A 17,463-nucleotide genomic window follows, 5' to 3' on the forward strand; every position below is an offset into this window, starting at 1 on the left:
CCCACCATGTCTGCCCCGCCCTCGGAGTCCTGGGGTCTTCCTCCTTCTTGGCTGACCACACTATCCCTCCTCTCTCCCTGCCTCGTGTCCTCCATCATCCTGAATACTCATGACCCCAGAAAGCTGGGGGATGAGGAAAGGCTCCCCTAGGTTATGTGACGGACTCCCTTCCATCCAGGTGACAGGGTCCTTGGAGTGACAGCCTCTAGATGCTACACTTGTAGTCTTAAGGGTTGGGGAGAGGGTATGTTTGTAGAGAGAATCTTAAGCTCCTCAGACTCTGGGGTCTCAGATGCTTACATTCCCAGCCTTCGCTGATATAAGCATCTGGCTGCACCCCAGTGCCATGCGACGCTTCTTCTCTGGACATTGTAAGTTGTGGGGAGCTCACCTCCTCTCAGTGAACCCTTGGCCTGACCTGGCTCTGCTGGAAACCCAGCCTCACGCAGCCCCCACGCCCCCCCCATGAGGCCCACAAAGCTCAAGTCTCTCATTCAGGGTTTGGGACCCCACTGGACTGGGAGAGGCCAGCAGCTGTCCCTGGTCACACAGCCACAGGGACAGGACCAGTAGCCAGGCTTCTTCCCACCTGGAAAGGTTCCTGTGCCTTTAAAGCCTTCCTCCACCCAAGGCCAGCACTGGGAGGGAGGGGAGGAGCTGGGTCACAGCTAGGCTCTGGGGACTTAGTTCTGTGCTGGAGTGCAGCAGGAGGACCAGCCCTAGAGCCAGGTGAGCTGGGATGGAACAGGCTCTGGCTGTACCCCAAAACTGTGTGACCCCAAAGCATGGCTTACCCTCTCTGAACTGTTTGGACATTGTAGGTGGGGTAGCTTGGGTTTGGGGCCTCCTGGGAATGTCTGGAGGCCTGGGTTCTAGCTCTAGCTCTGCCATGTGCTGGCCATGCTCTGGAGGAGCCCCTCTTGTCATCTGGGCTTCAGTTTATGAGCTGTAATTCAGGGTGACGAGGTATGGCTCACCTAGACAGATCCAGAGAGGCTCTTTGTCTGATGCAGTCTGGGCTGGGAGGCTTTGTGTCTTGTCTGGTAAGTGGCTTTGAGACTGCTTGTACAGGCTCCCTGTTTTATTCTGCCACAGGTATGGGGTGGGTGGCGGAGAGCCGGGTAGAACCACCTAAATTCTATGAAGAAGGCTTTGAAGAAGCCACGGCACCCAGGAAGTGGACTTGTCAGAATTAAGAGGGAGGAGTGCAGCATGGAGAAACTGAGGCCCAGAAGGATCGGGCAGTCTGGGGTGGGGTAACCACTGGGGGGGTTCAGGTCTGGAGTGGAGCCCGAGCTGTGAGGGGCTGTGTCCTCAGGCTGTGATTCCCCTCTGGGGCTCTGGTTTGTGTCTGTGGTGCAGGTGGGGCAGGGTCAGTTGTGCAAGGGTCATTGCACAACTCTAGGGGGCACCCACGACCTTGTTGTTACCTCAGGCATATTCAGACAGATTTACATCCGGTAGAGGTTATTGAGTGTTGAGGAAGAGGCCTTTATCTAATTCCCAACCTTATGCCACCAGGGTGGGCCGTGAGAGAGAGAGACCCCAACTCTGGTAAGTTTTGCGTCCAGGGGTGTAGACTGGGCTGGGGAAGCTGCTGAGAGCTGTGTTCTCGTACTTGTGGGAGGTGACTCCTCGCTGTGGGCTGGCGATGGTGGGGTAAGCGGGGTGGGTCCTGGGTCTACCTGCCCGTCCATGTGGCTCCCAGGGCCAGCTGGCCTGGGCCAAGTTGCTTCAACCTAAGCCTCAGTTTCCTAAGCCTCAGTTTCCTGTCTATAAATGAGTTTGGAGCTGTGTCCTGTTTTCAGCCTCGTAGGTCTGGGGTTGTGGTGACACAGCTATTGGGCTGGGTTGGTGGATTAACAGAGAAATTCCGTTTGACTGCTCTGTCTTCCTCTTCCTTGTGCTCTTCTCTGCTGTGTCCTAGGAACCCACTTGCTTCAGCCTAGATTCAGTTTGGGGGGGTGTGTTGGGAGGGGGTGATGCTAATGGCAGAGTCAGTATCTTTGGGTGGGTGAGGCTTGCACATTTTGGGGGATGAGGAGCTCACCACCTTTTGTGCCTAGGACGGGAGGTGTAGGGTCTGGAGGAGATCTTCCGCCCAGGTTCCTGTGCCTTTAAAGCCTTAACTGAGATGACATGGTTTCCCCAGACCCAGGTCTTCTCTCTGTATGTAGGGAGTGAGGGGCTGACCTGGACAGAACATGACACACTCGACGTATGAGGAGGGGCCTTCTTTGTTCTGTACGTCCTGCCTCGGTTGACATGACTTTGATGAGCTGCCCTCCCTCCTGTCCACATTCCCTGAAACCTGCAGCTGCTGCTGGGCCCATCACAGGCAAACTCTGTGCCCAGGGTTTTCCTATTGCGGTTACCTGTGGGCGCTAGACCATCCTCTGCCCACTCAGACATTCTTCTTGCTCTACCGCTGCTGCTGCTACTGCTGTGTCTCACACCATCCCAGGAAGGGAGGAAACTGCTGAGCAGTTTCAGGCCAGGGACAGAGCCCCTCCCAGCACTGCAGACCCCTCCCAGCTGACTGCCCTGCAACGTAGCCACTCAGCCAGGGCCAAATCCCCTGGTGTTCCTGGCTGTTGTCTAGCCCTCAGGGACAGGCCTGGGCCTTGGTCCTCGGCTCCTTCCCTGTCCGTCTTCCCAGTCGCTCTGGTCTGCAGTCAGGGTGATACCCAGGCAAATTGTTCAGTTATAATATCTCCAGCCTGCTCAAGGGCAGTGGGTGACGGGAGAAGGTCTGCTCTGGCTGCGTGACCCAGGGCAGGCAGCAATATCTGGTCAGCTTCTGTGTCTCCAAGTGGCGCAGCCTTGCAGGCTTGTTGTGGATTAGGTGTTAGAGACGAAGGCTGCGGGGGCTCCCAGGCAGCCTAGACACAGCTGGCCAGGGAACCTGGTGGGAGCCATGACTCAGGAAGCAGCTGCTCTTTGTCCTTGTTCTTAGCAGATGAAAGGCTTGGGGGAATGGGGAGCAGTGTCCAAGGTCCCCTGGGGCCAGGCCACCTGACTCAAGAACTCCTTGGTGGGCTGGTCAGGGACACGCAGTAAATTGGGGGCAGGTACAGGGCGGCCAGGCCTGCACTGCTGGGCTATGTGACTTTGGATCAGCTCTGGCCCTCTCTGGGCCCTGCCTTTCAGGTAGTTCCTTGAGCCTGAGGCAGTAATATTCTTGGATAAGCAGTAGAACTGGTTCTGACCTAAGGCCCCAGGTTGTGTTCCTGAGAGGCTCCCTGGGAAACCAGCTGAGGGTGGTGTGTGGTAGTGAGGCCTCCCAGGTCTGGCTTTCTAGTCTGGTGCTGGCAGCACGCATGCTGCTCTGCCTCAAGAACCAGCTCTGGAATGCTGAGTCGCCCTGACGTTCAGACGCTCTGATTAGGGACAGGGATCGCCAACAGGGGACCCAGTTTGGGGCTCCGCAGAGGGGCTTACGGCAGACTCCACCATTTGGAGGGATCTGAATCCTATAGAGGGGGACCCCCTGCCTCTGTCACCACACCTGTCATTTCCTGTTGGGGTCACACCCTCACCTGCTGCCAACACCATGGGGACTCCAAGAGTCACTGCTGTCACAGAAACTTCCAGGACTTCTTGAACTTTAGTCGCCTGGTTTACAGGCCAAGTCACCGCGCCTCCTTGCTGCCCGACCTCCCTGCCAGGCTGGACCTCCCTTAGAGGACTGCCTGCTCTCCAGCCTACTCAAGGGCCTTCAACTGCCCCATGGGGATGCTGGGTGCCCCCAGGCCGCCCTCTCGCCCTCTCTGAGCCTAGGTGAGCGCGAGATCTTCCAGTCCTTCCTGCCTCTGCTCCTTCTCCGACACGCCCATCCCCAGATCTCAGTACTAGTTCAGAGGCCCCCTGAGGAGCTCTGCAGGGGCCGCAGGCGTGGCTCTGGCTCCTGAGGTCCCTCAAACCTCCCCACACAGCTGGCTCCCCTGGGAGTGGGGAAGCCAGCGGCACTGTGACCAAGACTTTCCCAAGCAGACAAATCTGCCTCTTCCTCCCCTGCCGTACCCCAGCCCAGAGCTGTCTTCTGAGGAACACGGGCTTTCCTGGGCCCCTGATGCCCCGGGGTCTCAGGTAAGCCCACTAGGGTTTATGAGGAGCCGGGCTGGAGTTTGAGGCCAGACAGTGTCCCCGATCCACTCTCTGGCCTCTGTTTCCCCTCCTGATACGGATTTGAGTGGGAGCCAGGCCTCTGGGCTTGGACATTTTTTAGTGAGTCTTAGAGAAAAACGTGGGGCGGAGGGTGGGAAACGGAAGCACAGTCCCCCAGCAGGGTGTCTTCCGCAGGCTGGATATGTTTGCTTGTGGGGGGCTGAGCCAGGCCTCCCGCTGCCCTGCTGAGGGAGGAGGAGATGGGGGTCAGTGCTGCCCACATACTCCCTACACACCCTGGCAATCTGAGCCTCACTGGGTGCCCCCTGCCCCTCAAGGCCCTTGGGTGGGTGGATGGACAGATAGCTGGATGGACAGGAGTGTCTTAGGAGATCATGGCTAGCTCATCCCAGGGACCTGAGGGGAGAACGGAGGGCCCCGAGGGGAGTCTCAGCTGATGGCCCCCAGCCCGGGAGAAATGAAGCCAGGCCATGCCCCAGTGGACAGGACCGAAGGGCCTCGTTGGTGGGTGGGGCTATGTCTATGCCAGGGAAGAGGTGTACTGGCCTCTGTCCTGTCCAGCCCTGCCCGTCACATGTGATGGGGACGTTCTGTGTCTGGGACAGACGCTGCATGTTGCCAGTCCAGCTGCTGAGGCCCCTCAGACCTCCCAGCACAGCTGTCTCCATCAGAAGCCCTTAACCCTGACTGGCCTCTCTGCCAGGGCCCAGGGTGTACCCCGAGGGCTGTCAGGCTTAGTGGAGGCAGGGGGCAGAAGGCAGGGGCTGTCCCCAGGGCATTGGCAAGGGTTAGGAACTGCTTGACACTTTGGAGAGCGCCGTCTGGCTGCTTTTCAGAGGACTAACGAGCAGAAGATGCGCTGGGAGGAGGCTGCGTGGAGTCCAGCCAGAAATGGTGGTGCTTAGATTCCGTCAAGGTGGGGAGGAGGGACCAGCTTGAATCCTGAAGCTGTGCCGTAGTATGACCGCCCCCTGAGCCTGAGGAGAAGAAAGCCCCTCTATGCTGCTGTCTGGATGCCCCTCCCCTGGGTGTGGGGCTCTATTCCTAAGCCATATCTGGGACACCACCTCTTGCCCTGGGGTTCAGACCCTGAATAAGGACAAAGGACAGAGTGAGCCAGAGAGGTCCCAGCCCGGGGCTCAGTCCTTGGACGTAACTGAGTCTAGGGGAGGGAGACACCCTGCCTCTGTCGTCATACCTCTCCTTACCTGTTGGGGTCACACACCTCGCCTGCTTCCATCGCAGGGGCACCCAAGCCAAGATTCAATCTAACTCCTCCTTTCCACTGCTGGTCCTCCCAGTACACCCTGGCAGGAATTCAACAGGGAAATAAGTGAGCAAGAGGCTGACCAGCTTCCCACTGCTGCATGCACGCCTCCAGGGAACCCCCTCCCCAGGATAGCCCAGTGTAGGCAACACTTAACCTTCCATTTCCCACCCTCCAACCCACTTAATCTTCACAACTTCCCCACGTGTCATGCCTCTGTCATTCGCACAGGCAGATGGTGAGTGACTTGCCCAAGGCCCCACAGCAGGTGAGAGGCGAGTGTGGGCTCAGAAGGCGCAGGCTGGCTCCAGGGCTCATTCTCCCCATCCTCTGGGCCTGGCTTCACCCTTACCCACATGACATGCTCACCACAGAACCCCGGCCTTGTACAGAATGCCCCCACTGCTCCCTGCCCTGCTCTGTGCAAACCCCTCTTGGCTGTGCCTGGGAATATTCATGGCAACATGTGAGCAGCTCACAGTCTCTTTGACTCCAGAGCTCGTATGGAGACAGAGAAACCTCACCGAGCTCCTTGAGAAGGGCTGGGCCTGCTTCGGATACACCCTCTCCAGGAGAATGAGGAGGCGGGGTGGTTGGCGCGTTTACTCTGGAGCAGGTTCTGTGGTCACAGGCTCCTGCAGTGAGTGACCTCAGTTATTTTGCCAGCTGTTTTAGCCAAACTCTCCCAGTTTTTGTGGCTACCCCCACGCCCCCCAACCCAGGCGAGGATCAGGGGTCCCATCTGCTGAGGAAGGTAGGTCCCTGCCCTGCGGTGGCTAATCTGATGATTTCAGGAGGGGACTGTGGGTGCCCCCTTTGAGGGCATGACAGAAGCTAAACCCCACATTCTGCGACAGGCCAGTCTGGGGGACCCATGGACAGTGCCGGGGTCTGGGCGAAGGCGGGGACACAGAAGGAAACAGGCCATACTTGTCCCTTCTAGAGCAATCCATTGACAGGGGCGGGCTCTTACACTGCGAGGAGACAGACAAAGACCTGCAGAAGCAGAGGCATGTGAACTATGGGGGCTCCCAGGAGGGGTCCCTCCTGGAGATGGGGTCCTTTCTGGGATGAGACCCCGAGGATAAACAGAGAGGATCCGGGAAGGCAGAGATGAGGCCAGGAACTTCTGGCGTAGAGAATGACCTGACGCACATGCTCTGGGTGTTAGAAAGGAGATACAGGGACAGGTTGCTGAGGTTTGACTTTGAACTGTGCCCTGTGGGGGTGGGGGCCAGGATGTACCCAAGTCCAGGCTGGCGCGGTGCCCTGACCCTGCTCCCCCCGCCCCCACCCTGTGCCCACAGATCATGAAGAAGCGCTTCGTGGTGCTGGCAGTGGTGGCTGTCGCCCTGCTGCTCCTCATCATTGGCCTCTGCTTCTGGCTGCCCTTCACCTCCAAGCCGCCCAACCACGTGTACCCCAGGGCAGCTGTGGCCACAGATGCCAAGCACTGCTCAGAGATCGGGAGGTGAGTGGGACGAAGAGTGGGGACCCAGGCCGTGTAAGTGGACCTCTGAGACCCCATCTGTCAACGGGCTGCCTGGACAAGGGGCATCCTTCCCTTGGACTTCCTCAGCAGCCTCTAGTCAGAGGAAAAGGGGACACTGACCCCAAGAGCAGGGTACAGGTCTCCCAGTGCCCAGCTGGGCCCTTTTCTCAGTTCTAAGGGTGTCTGTCTCTTTGAATAAACTCTGCTGTTTGGTACTGTTTTTGACTCCTATCTCACATTATATACAAAAACTTAAAGACTTAAACAGAACAAATGTTATCAGTAAAAAGTAACAATGTTTAGTTTTTTTTCAATTATAAAAGTTATGTACATCTGTTTGCTTGCAAAAGAGGAAAATATAAGCCCATCAGTTTTAGAGTTACATTTAGAAAACAAAAACTCCCGCTGATTTCTCTTCCATCAGGGCCAAGGCGGCCAGGGGGGTGGAGGTGGGTGGCAGGGTGTGCATGGGGTAGGGGCGGCCGCAGGGTCTCACTCCCCTCCATGTGCTGCGGGCAGGGACGCGCTGCGGGATGGCGGCTCGGCGGTGGACGCCGCCATCGCAGCCCTGCTGTGCGTGGGGCTCATGAACGCACATAGCATGGGCATCGGGGGTGGCCTGTTCCTCACCATCTACAACAGCACCACACGTGAGTGCCCGCGGGAGCAGGGCGTCTGCCTCAGGTTGGACTTGGGCTGGGGAGAGCACAGCTGGGTGGTCCCTGGGCTCACACAGGGTGAGGGGTTGGTGTTGGTCCGGCCTGCCCACCTGCTTCTCCTTCCAGGAAAAGCGGAGGTCATCAACGCCCGCGAGATAGCCCCTGGGCATGCCTTCAACACCATGTTCAACAACTCGAAGCAGTCGCAGGAAGGTGAGGGGCAGGCTCAGGGTGTGGGGTGGGAAGCATGCTTCTGTCTGGGGCTAAGGACAACGCTGGTAGTTACGATGTCCACCAGGATGAATCAGGGAGGATAATGGGACAGAGCTTCTGTTATTTCTGCTCAGGCTCCTCCAGGGCCGCCTGTGCTAGTACACGGAGAGAATAATTATTTCTACAGTAGCTTGCCATACTAGAGGTCACTGGGGCCAGCACTCTGTTCAGCCGATTTCACTGCTGAGGCCCTTGAATCCTCCCTGTACACTTGGTGGGAGAGTGCCGTGCTGGTTCCCATTCCATAGGTGGGGATGCTGAGGCCCATAGAGGTCATGCAAACCGGCTGAGGTCACACAGCTCTATCGTGGCAGAGCCACATCTAAGTCATTCATTCATTCATTTGTTCATTTTGGGGATGAATATGGGGTGGAATTTTTCTTTTCTAATCTAGCCATAAGCAAAGAGGAGGCTCCGCAACTCCCTAAGTAGCTGAGGAGAAGCCAGGGGCCACCAGGGGGTGCTGCTTCAGGGACCCCCAAATGGATTTCAGGAAAAGAGGTTGAAGAGGCGGAGGGACAGGGCACACCAGCCACAGCGGGCGTGATCCCCTCCTTTGGGCTCTGCCTCTGAGGTTGAGGCCCTATGTGTAGCCCCTGTGGAGTTCTCTCCAATGTGCAAATATTTGAATTTTTACTCATTGGGAAACTCAAAATGTATAGAAATGAAATCAGAGTGTGAGATGGTTAGAATCTTATAGACCTAACATCTTGTGAACATTTGGAATTCATTTATTAACTAGGACTGATTGGGCACTCCCTAAAGTGTCAGGGGCTATTCCCTAAGCTGGGGTCCAAAACAAAGGCAACAGATGAAACCCGTGGCCAGGTCAGTCTGCCATTCTAGGTGGAGAAGAGAGGTTGAGCAGACTGCAAGTGTGCCATGTGCTGCCGGGACAGCAGGGGCGGGAAGGGCCAGAGGGTGCTCGGCCGTTCAAGGGTGGCTTAATCAGGGAAGGGACATCTGAGGGAAGACCCAGAGGCTGGGGTGGGGTGGGGGGAGCTGAACGACGTCTGAAGGGAAGAGGAATGGTCAGATGGAATGGTCCAGGTCCTTCTGGACCTCATTGGTCATTGTGAAGACCAGGCTTCTTATCTGAGGGGAGTGGAGTCATCCCCTGGAGTGTTTGAATGTGGGGAGGTGGGGGTGGATCTGGCCTATGTCTGTCAGGATGTCCTGGGCTCTGTGGAAGGAACAGGGAGCAAGCTGCCTGCCTGGCAGGTGACCGGTCAGGAGGTCTCAGCGATAATCAGGGAGAGATGAGGGTGGTGGCTGGTGGCTGGTGCTGAACACACGTGGAAGGTGGAGCCTGTGGATGTGATGTATTTGCCAGGAGTCCCAATGACCCCAGGTCTTCGGTCTGAACCTGGAAGGATGGGGTGGCTCTGACAGAGACCGCCACGGCTGTGTGGCAGGGGGGGATGGATGGCAGTCCGGAGTTGGGTGTGGGGTGTGTTAAGTTTGAGATGCCTTTTCCAAATGGGCAGATGCATCCTCAGATGCGAGCCAGGCCAGAGAGTAAATTTGGGAGTTGTCAGAATGTAAATGAAACCCGAAGCCCAGATCTGGGGGAGTTCACTGAGAGAGTGAGTGTAAACAGAGAGGACAGGAGAGGGCGGGGAGATATGAGGAGAGGCAGGCGGGTGTGACACAGAAGTGATTCGGGAAGAGAGAGTGATGGGCCAGGTAAGGCGAGGCTGGGTGGCACCCACTCTGGCGGTGTGGGGTCAGTGGTGACCTTGGTGAGTAGGGTGGTATGAGAGCCTGATTGGTCCTAGGTCACGGCAGAATTTGTTTCAGGTGGAAGGCATTGTGTACTCAGATCTGAGAGGTGCAGATGCCGTAACAACATGGCTCTTGGAACTTCGTGCCCAACTTCAGCTCTAGAAGTTGGGAGTGGCATCTCTAGAGCTGTAGCTGCCAAGCCTGGGAGTAGCTGAAATGACCCTGGTCATCTCAGTGGGGAATGCGGGAGGGCACCTGGGAGTGGGGGCCGTGGCTGAACCTTTCCGTGTCAGTGTGCAGCTTAGGGCCTGGTGGGCAAAGGGGTGAGGTGGGGGATCAGAGCCCAGGGGTCTGTTTCCAGTAGGATCATAGGCTCCTCAAAGGTCAGAGCTGGAAGACAAAACTGTTTATGGTTAGTTGGGGAAACTGAGGCCCAGAGAGGGAACAAGGTAGGGATTTGGGCTCAGGTCCCAGTTGGGACAATAGAAGAAAGCCTCTTACTTTGGGACTGGCCTGGGCTTGCGGGTGACCTGGACTTGAGTGTAGCCTGAGCTTGTGCTGGGAGCTCGGGCAGGTTCTGGTGGAACCCTTGAGTCTCGTGGGACAAGAAGCCTTTTTGCCTGGGACAAGAAGCCTGGGAGGCTCCAGCTGGGACGTGGTATGGGTCTGGCTTCCCTATAGTGTCATTGTGCAACTGTGAGCCTGGCATAGGATTTCAGACGTGGTGGCACCTGGGGAGAGAGACATCTAGGCCTGGGACAGCAAAACTCAGCGCTCACACGACTCTCTCTCCTTCCTGTGCCCCGTTAGACAGACATCCCCAGCCGATCTGCACTCTTCTCTGCCGAGTCCAGATATGACCTAAGAAACCCATCTCCTTCCTAAGCCTCACTGGTCCCACGTGGGCCCTGTGCCTGGGACGCTGCCTGGGAGAGACCCTGCTGTCCCCTGTCTGGAGCCACTAACTGTGTTCCTCTCCCTCCACAGGCGGGCTGTCGGTGGCAGTTCCTGGTGAGATTCGTGGCTATGAACTGGCGCACCAGCGACATGGGCGGTTGCCCTGGGCTCGCCTCTTCCAGCCCAGCATCCAGCTGGCCCGCCAAGGTTTCCCTGTGGGAAAGGGCTTGGCAGCAGCCCTGGAGAAAAGCCGGGCTGTCATCGAGCAGACGACTGCCCTGTGGTATGTCTACAGGTGCTGGCCTGCCCTGGGGCACAGGTGGGGCAAGCATGTCCCCAGGTCCCTGAAGACCCTGAGTGGCTGATGGAGCTCTTTCAGGAACCTGTGCTGATAAGAGGGCCGGGGTCCAGGAGATGCAAACCCCTTCTCACCACATGTGGGGACACATTCTGAGCCTGGTGTATGGGGTTCTGGCCTGTGTGTCCTGAGTGGCAGGGGACTCTAGGAGGCCTAGGCTGGACACTGCAGGACGAGTCCCAAGTGACAGGGACACCCACCTGTGGACAGGTGCTGACTGTCTTTTGTTCTTGCCTCCCTGTGTTGTTGGGTGGATGTGGGAGGTGGTCTGGCCAAGTCCACCACACCTGCCTGCCTCATGGGAGTCTCTCTGCCCCAGTGAGGTGTTCTGCCGGGACGGGAAGGTGCTGCGGGAGGGGGACAGAGTGACCATGCCACGGCTGGCTGACACATACGAGACGCTGGCCCTCGAAGGCGCCCAGGCTTTCTACAACGGGAGTCTAACGGCCCAGATTATTAAGGACATCCAGGAGGCTGGTGAGTGGGCGACCTAGGGGCCTTGGGGGAGGAAATGCACAGGGGGATCCCCGAGAGGAGGCTCAGAGGTCTGCGGTGGGCACTGGGCCCTCAGGGAGCACCTGGCCAGTGAGGGTTATAGATGGGTTCGCAGTCAGTGACAAGCCGTGGATCCACAGCTCCTGGTTAGGTCAAAGCTGAGAGAGAAGGTGCAGTTCAGGAGAGAAAGTCCCTGGGGAGGAAATACAGATGTAGACAGGAGCCAGGGCTAGGGAAGCACTCAAGTGCAGACCTGGGAGGACTTCCAGGAGGGGACAGTGCCTCAGCTACTGATGAGGTTGCAGGTTATAGGCAGAGAGAATGTGTGTTCCTGGTGGAGGGGTCAGACTAAGGCTTGGAGGGGCTTAATTCTCCAGGAGGACCACAGGGGATGATGGTGGGCTTGGCGAGAGAAGCGTTGGAGGGGCGGGATATAGGGTTCTGTGGTTGGAAACTTGTGGGGAAGGTTCTGATGGAGCCTGAGGCTGCCTCTTCCTCCCTGAACTGTGGCCTTCTGCATATGTTTTTTGTCAATGTGTCACAGACGAGGGTGATTGTCATGTTGACCGTCACCACTGACGCTGGAAATTAGCTTGTAAATACTTGTCTGCCTGGAGCCTTTCCCTTGGAGAATGAAGAGCCTCCCTCCAGCTACCCATTAGTCATGGGGGAAGGGGCTGAGTGGCGGGAGATGGGAGCAGATATTTTCCACTTAGAAAAAAACGCCTGCCAAGAGGAGAGACAGCCACTGGGAAGTCAGTGGGGCAAGCAGGTCCAGGGCAGCTGGCCTGGGCCTGGCCGTGAGGAGGTGGCACTGGCAGTGACGACAGAGAGGCTGGGCCACGGGCCCATGTGGAGGTGAAGGGCTGGGGGCCCTCCAGGATAGGCAGGGTCCTCCTCTGATGGTGTGGCCCCATCCACCCCAAATGGCAGCCCGGACCCGCCAATAGTGCAGCCCCATTGCTGTGTCCACCTCCACCTCCCACTGAGCAGCTGCCCCACTGCAGGGGGCATTGTGACGGCTGAGGACCTGAAGAACTACCGTGCTGAGCTGATTGAGCACCCCCTGAGCATCAGCCTTGGGGACACCCGGCTCTATGTGCCCAGCGCCCCGCTCAGTGGGCCGGTGCTGGCCCTCATCCTCAACATCCTCAAAGGTGAGTTGTCCACCACAGTCCTGCAGAGGGCGCTGTCAAGCTACCAGGCCATGAGTGGCCACTCAGAGGAGCTGGAGGAGGAGGAGTGTTGGGAGGCAGAGCGCGGGGAGCAGTGCCCTGGGGTGGGGCTCAGAGGCAGCAGGAGCTGGCTTGCCCCAGACATCGGCTCCAGAAGTTCACCTGTGATCCTGTAGACTGGAAGCCCTCTAGCTGGATGTGTGAGGCCCAGGCTCAGGGGTCCCTTGCCTTCTGAAGCAGCCTCTGCTGCTGGTTATTAGATGTTCCCCTTCTCAAGCTGGGCCAGGTGGTTCAGGGAGGTGAGTTCACCCCTGGCACCGAGCTGTCTCGGCCCAGCTGGGATGCCCTGAGGCTCCTGGCGCTGCCAACAAGCACTTGGCTCTGCCCTACCAGGATATAACATCTCCCGGGCAAGTGTGGAGACACCTGAGCAAAAGGGCCTGACCTACCACCGCATTGTGGAAGCCTTCCGGTTTGCCTATGCTAAGAGGACCCTGCTTGGGGACCCCAAGTTTGTCAATGTGGCTGAGGTGAGGGGCAGGGTCTACCTGGAGGTGGGTGGGGGCCCTGCCATGGAGGTGTCAGGAGGGTTCCCTAGGGCCCTCTGTGGATTAATAAAGCCTCACACCTGCTTTATTAATCCATTCCCACCAACTTTGGTGGCAGGCCTACTATGTGCTTGTATGGACTGCTGACTCCAAGTCCAGACCTCTACCCCACGGAGATCATAGTGTAGCAGAACTTACAATGAGTAATTAGTGCCCCCCCGCCTCTGCCACACTCCCACCTCGGCGCGTTTGCATGTGCTGTGCCCTTGCCTGGAAAGTTCTGGTCAGTGCTGAGGTGAGGAATGAAGGGGGGTGTTGCAGCCCTCAGGGGTGATGAGAAGGAGGGGTGATGGGGAGAGGACCAACGTTCCAGGAGGGCCTTGGCCACCTGCTCCCTGGTCATACCCGTAAACTAATGCTTTCCAGATGCCCACGCAGGCCCAGCACTGCCTGACCCACTCACCGACAGGTGCCCCGGCTGCAGGCTGGGCCTCCACGGTGGCCCTCACCACATCCCTCCTTACCTACTTGGACCTCCCCATTCTGGAGCAGACCTGCAGAACCCTAACACTAACCTGTGCCTCCAGGAGGGGCCTCAGCTGCCCAGCAACCCCTCTGGTCTCCCAGGTCTTTTCTCTTTCCTGGTGACCATTTTGCACCCCCATTACCCACCACAGCCAGTGACCTGGCCTCTTGTATCCCCGAAGTGACAGAAGCCAGTGCCTCATGCCCCACTCTGACCTCGCTCCTGGCTAAGGCCAGCCTTTTCTTCTCATCCACTGGCTGACTCAGCACGCCCTTCCTACAAGGCGGTTCTGCCTCTTGCATTGCCATTCTTCCTTTCTGGTAGATATTCCTCAGATCGTGCTGTTGTCGCTCCAGAACCCTCTGTCTGCTGCCCTGTTCCTCTGCTTCCTTCAGAGCAAACTTGGCCGGCTCCATCCTCTCTGGAGCCCTCTCCCATCAGCCTCCAGCATCGATATTTGTGGGTTTTTTTCTGAGTCTGTGGATAGCAAGTTACAGGTAGCACACTTCGGTTGTATCTCCTGAGCCAGGACTTCTGACACACCGACATTGAGGCACGTGACCTGTTAGAGCCTGTGTTAGGATTTTCCGGAGGGTCCCAGTGATTTTAGGCCCAGAGCTCACGGGGCTCACACTGGCAGTTGCTGTTCTCTCTCTCCAGTCTCCTATATGACAACGACAACGGTATGCTTGGCTGTCTTGCTGATTTTAAAAGCCCAGGGCAGTTGTCTTGCAGAATGTCCCACATCCTAGGTTTGACTTTGTTTCCTCGGGAGTAGATTCTGACTGAACGTTTTCCCCTTGGATTAGTCAATTAATCCGAGGGGTTTGCTGGAACCTTCTGGAGGCATTTCCTCTGCTAGGCTCCCAGTGGCCATCCTCGCTGGCTTCTCCCTCCTCTCCTCTCCTCTTTGTGTGTCCTTCCTCTCTGTGGACCCATCCAAGCTCACGGCTTAATGCAGTCGTCTCAGCTTGATCTTGCCCATGAACTCTATACCAGGTTTGCCACCCACCTGAGACAGGCTCGTCAGTGCCCAATGTTTAAAATCAAGTTCCTGACTATTCCCAAACCTGTCCCCTCTGCAGTGTTCACCTCCCTAGTTAAGGGCCACTCTGGACTAAAGACTTCGGGGCCATTCTCAATTCCTTTCTCTCCCACTTGAGTGAACCACTTTCTCTATCCTTGGTTGATGTCATAGCCTCCCAATTGGGCTGCACCCTTTTCCCCCACACAACCTCCAGAGGGATCCTGTGAAAACAACCATGAGGTGCTTATTCCTCTGCCCCAAGCCCAAGTGGCTCAGAGCAAAAGCCAAAGCTTTATGGGGCCTATGAGGACCTATGGGATCAGCCCCTGCTGGCATCTTCAATCTCCTGTCTCCCTAACCCAACTCACTATCTGCCTGTCACTCACAGGCCTGCTTCAGGGCCTTTGCATTTGCCATCCAGGGCTCTTTTCAGATGTCACCTCCTCTGAGAAGCCCTCCCTGACCACTCTGTCCGTCCCATCCTGTCCGTCTCCACCACCCTTACCTGGCTTGTTCTTCTAGCACATCCTTGCCTGCCTTTGTCTTCTCTGCCACGAGGGTGGGGACCTTCATGTCTGTTCTCTGCTGATCCCCCGTTCCAGGCACGCAGTATAAGCTCAATGAATGAATGAATGCAATGAGCGTGGGGGCTTGGGGAACAGACAGACAGACATTCAGAATTGCTGGACTGCAGCAGAGACAAAGGCTGGAGAGAGGGAGTTGGACAGGCCACATGACGTTTAGGGTGCAGGAGGCTTGTGGTCAGAGCCATGGTCGGGGTTTCCTGAGAGCTGTTTGCACAAGCCTGTGCCCCCTCCGCCCCCACCTCCTCAGGCCAGTTCTGGGGTCTCGGCAGGTGGTCCGAAACATGAGCTCCGAGTTCTTTGCCACCCAACTCCGGGCCCAGATCTCCGATGACACCACCCACCCAGCCTCCTACTATGAGCCTGATTTCTACGTACCGGATGATGGGGGCACCGCCCACCTGTCTGTGGTTGCAGAGGATGGCAGCGCCGTGTCAGCCACCAGCACCATCAACCTCTAGTAGGGGCTGCCGGGTGGTGTGGGTGGGCCAGGGGCTGCCCCCATGCCCCAGAAGTGAGGTCCATCAACCCCTTTCATGGTGGGAAATTGAGGCCCCATCTTGGTAGAGCACTTGCCCTGGACCTCATGGGGCATACGTTGGAGCTGTGGTGGGTGGGTGTGGCCCAGGTGGGGCCAGGCAGGACTGGGCAGGATGTGGCCGTCTGACCAAGCTGGTCTGCAGCTTCGGTTCCAAGGTGCTATCGCCAGTCAGTGGGATCCTGTTCAATGATGAGATGGACGACTTCAGTACCCCCAACATCATCAACGAATTTGGGATACCCCCCTCACCAGCCAACTTCATCCAGCCAGGTGTGGGGTGGGGGCTTAGGTGGGGAGGGAGCTGGTGTCCCGGGCAGGCAGCTGACCAGCATCTCTGTCCCCTACTGCCCACTAACCTCAGGGAAGCAGCCACTCTCGTCCATGTGCCCAACGATCATCGTGGACCGCGATGGAAAGGTCCTCATGGTGGTGGGTGCCTCCGGGGGCACTCAGATCACCACGGCCACCGCGTTGGTATGTCCCACTCACTCGTTTCCCCAGCCCCTGGTCCTGGGCCACGTTAACCCCATCCTCACCCCCACCCCAGACCATCATCCACAGCCTGTGGTTCGGCTACGATGTGAAGCAGGCAGTGGAGGAGCCCCGGCTGCACAACCAGCTTCTGCCTAACACTACGACACTGGAGAGAGACATGGACCAGGTGGGGTAGGAAGTGGGGAAGCTGAGTCACAGTGGGAGGGGAGGTTGCACAAAGTGTCCTGGGATGAAGGTCTGGATCTTCTGAGTCATCATGGAGTAGATAATGGCTGGCGTCCTCTGTCCAGAACAGATCATCCTCAGCCCCACTGTCTTGAGCCCCTGTGCAATGAGGGCCAGGCCACCTGCTCCAATGAGATCCAACAGGCTCAGCGACCCCCAACTTGGTCTTCCTGGCCATCTGGCCAGAAATGACGACATCTGGGTCTGTGAAGTCCGTGACCACACAGGTGTGGCGCAGAGGGCATCCTGGGCCCTGCTGAGGTCTCCCTCTCCCCTCCCACCCCCAGGCGGTGATTACAGCCCTGAAGGCCCGGCACCACCAAACCAAGATCACTCCTACCTTCATTGCTGTGGTGCAGGCCATCGTCCACACTGCTGGCGGCTGGGCTGCTGCTTCAGACTCCAGGAAAGGCGGGGAGCCTGCTGGCTACTGAGTGTTCAGGGCGGGCAACACTGACCAGCAACCCAGGGATGAGATGCCCAAGAGGAGTGGGACTTTGGGGGATATACGTCCCCTGTGTGTGGCAAAGCAGTGCAATAAATGGGGGCCGCAGCGCCAGGCTCTGGGCAGTCTACCGGCCGGCTTGCAACTGCCTGGGTCTCAGCGTCCTGTGTGTGAAACAGCGCCATCTGGCGAGGAAGGATGTAGAGCTGGGTGGGTGGAGGTGGGCCCAGGGCAGAACCATGCCACTGTCCTTCCTCACCCTGAGCCCTAGCACGAGTGTCAACCACCAGGGGGTGCCATAGCCCTGGCTTTCACCAGGGCAGATCGGGCCTATGTTGGCTAGGAACTGGGTTGCCTCCTCAGCCTGGTAGGTGTCTGTACTCATCCTCTGAGGACACACGGAGGTGAAGCTGAGGTTTGAGTTGTGGAATTGTGCAAGAGGCTGGAGCAAAACATGCTGGTCAGAGCCATGCCTGGGGGGCTTTCCAAGCACAAACCCAGACTGAAACCCAAGCTGTGATCAACTCCAGAAGGAGGTCCAGTTCTCAGAGAACAGAGAACTAACTGGAAGAGTTCCCAGATCCCCAAGGATCAGGGCTGGGG

General features: G+C 57.6%; 1 protein-coding gene across 1 annotated transcript; it reads left to right on the forward strand.

The window, feature by feature from the left end:
* The first annotated feature begins 677 nt into the window (after positions 1 to 677).
* Positions 678 to 17,009, forward strand: GGT1 (gamma-glutamyltransferase 1). Its single transcript, XM_033097988.1, has 13 exons — positions 678 to 729; positions 6,703 to 6,866; positions 7,407 to 7,537; positions 7,673 to 7,759; positions 10,532 to 10,724; positions 11,119 to 11,276; positions 12,302 to 12,451; positions 12,863 to 12,999; positions 15,427 to 15,614; positions 15,838 to 15,965; positions 16,057 to 16,169; positions 16,243 to 16,356; positions 16,703 to 17,009. Exons 2-13 carry the CDS (start codon positions 6,706 to 6,708, stop codon positions 16,847 to 16,849), a joined length of 1,707 nt encoding a protein of 568 aa, XP_032953879.1. The 5' UTR covers positions 678 to 729; positions 6,703 to 6,705; the 3' UTR covers positions 16,850 to 17,009.
* Positions 17,010 to 17,463: the final 454 nt, after the last annotated feature.

This window comes from Rhinolophus ferrumequinum, chromosome 25 (genome assembly GCF_004115265.2).
Source record: "Rhinolophus ferrumequinum isolate MPI-CBG mRhiFer1 chromosome 25, mRhiFer1_v1.p, whole genome shotgun sequence".
Lineage (NCBI taxonomy): Eukaryota > Metazoa > Chordata > Mammalia > Chiroptera > Rhinolophidae > Rhinolophus > Rhinolophus ferrumequinum.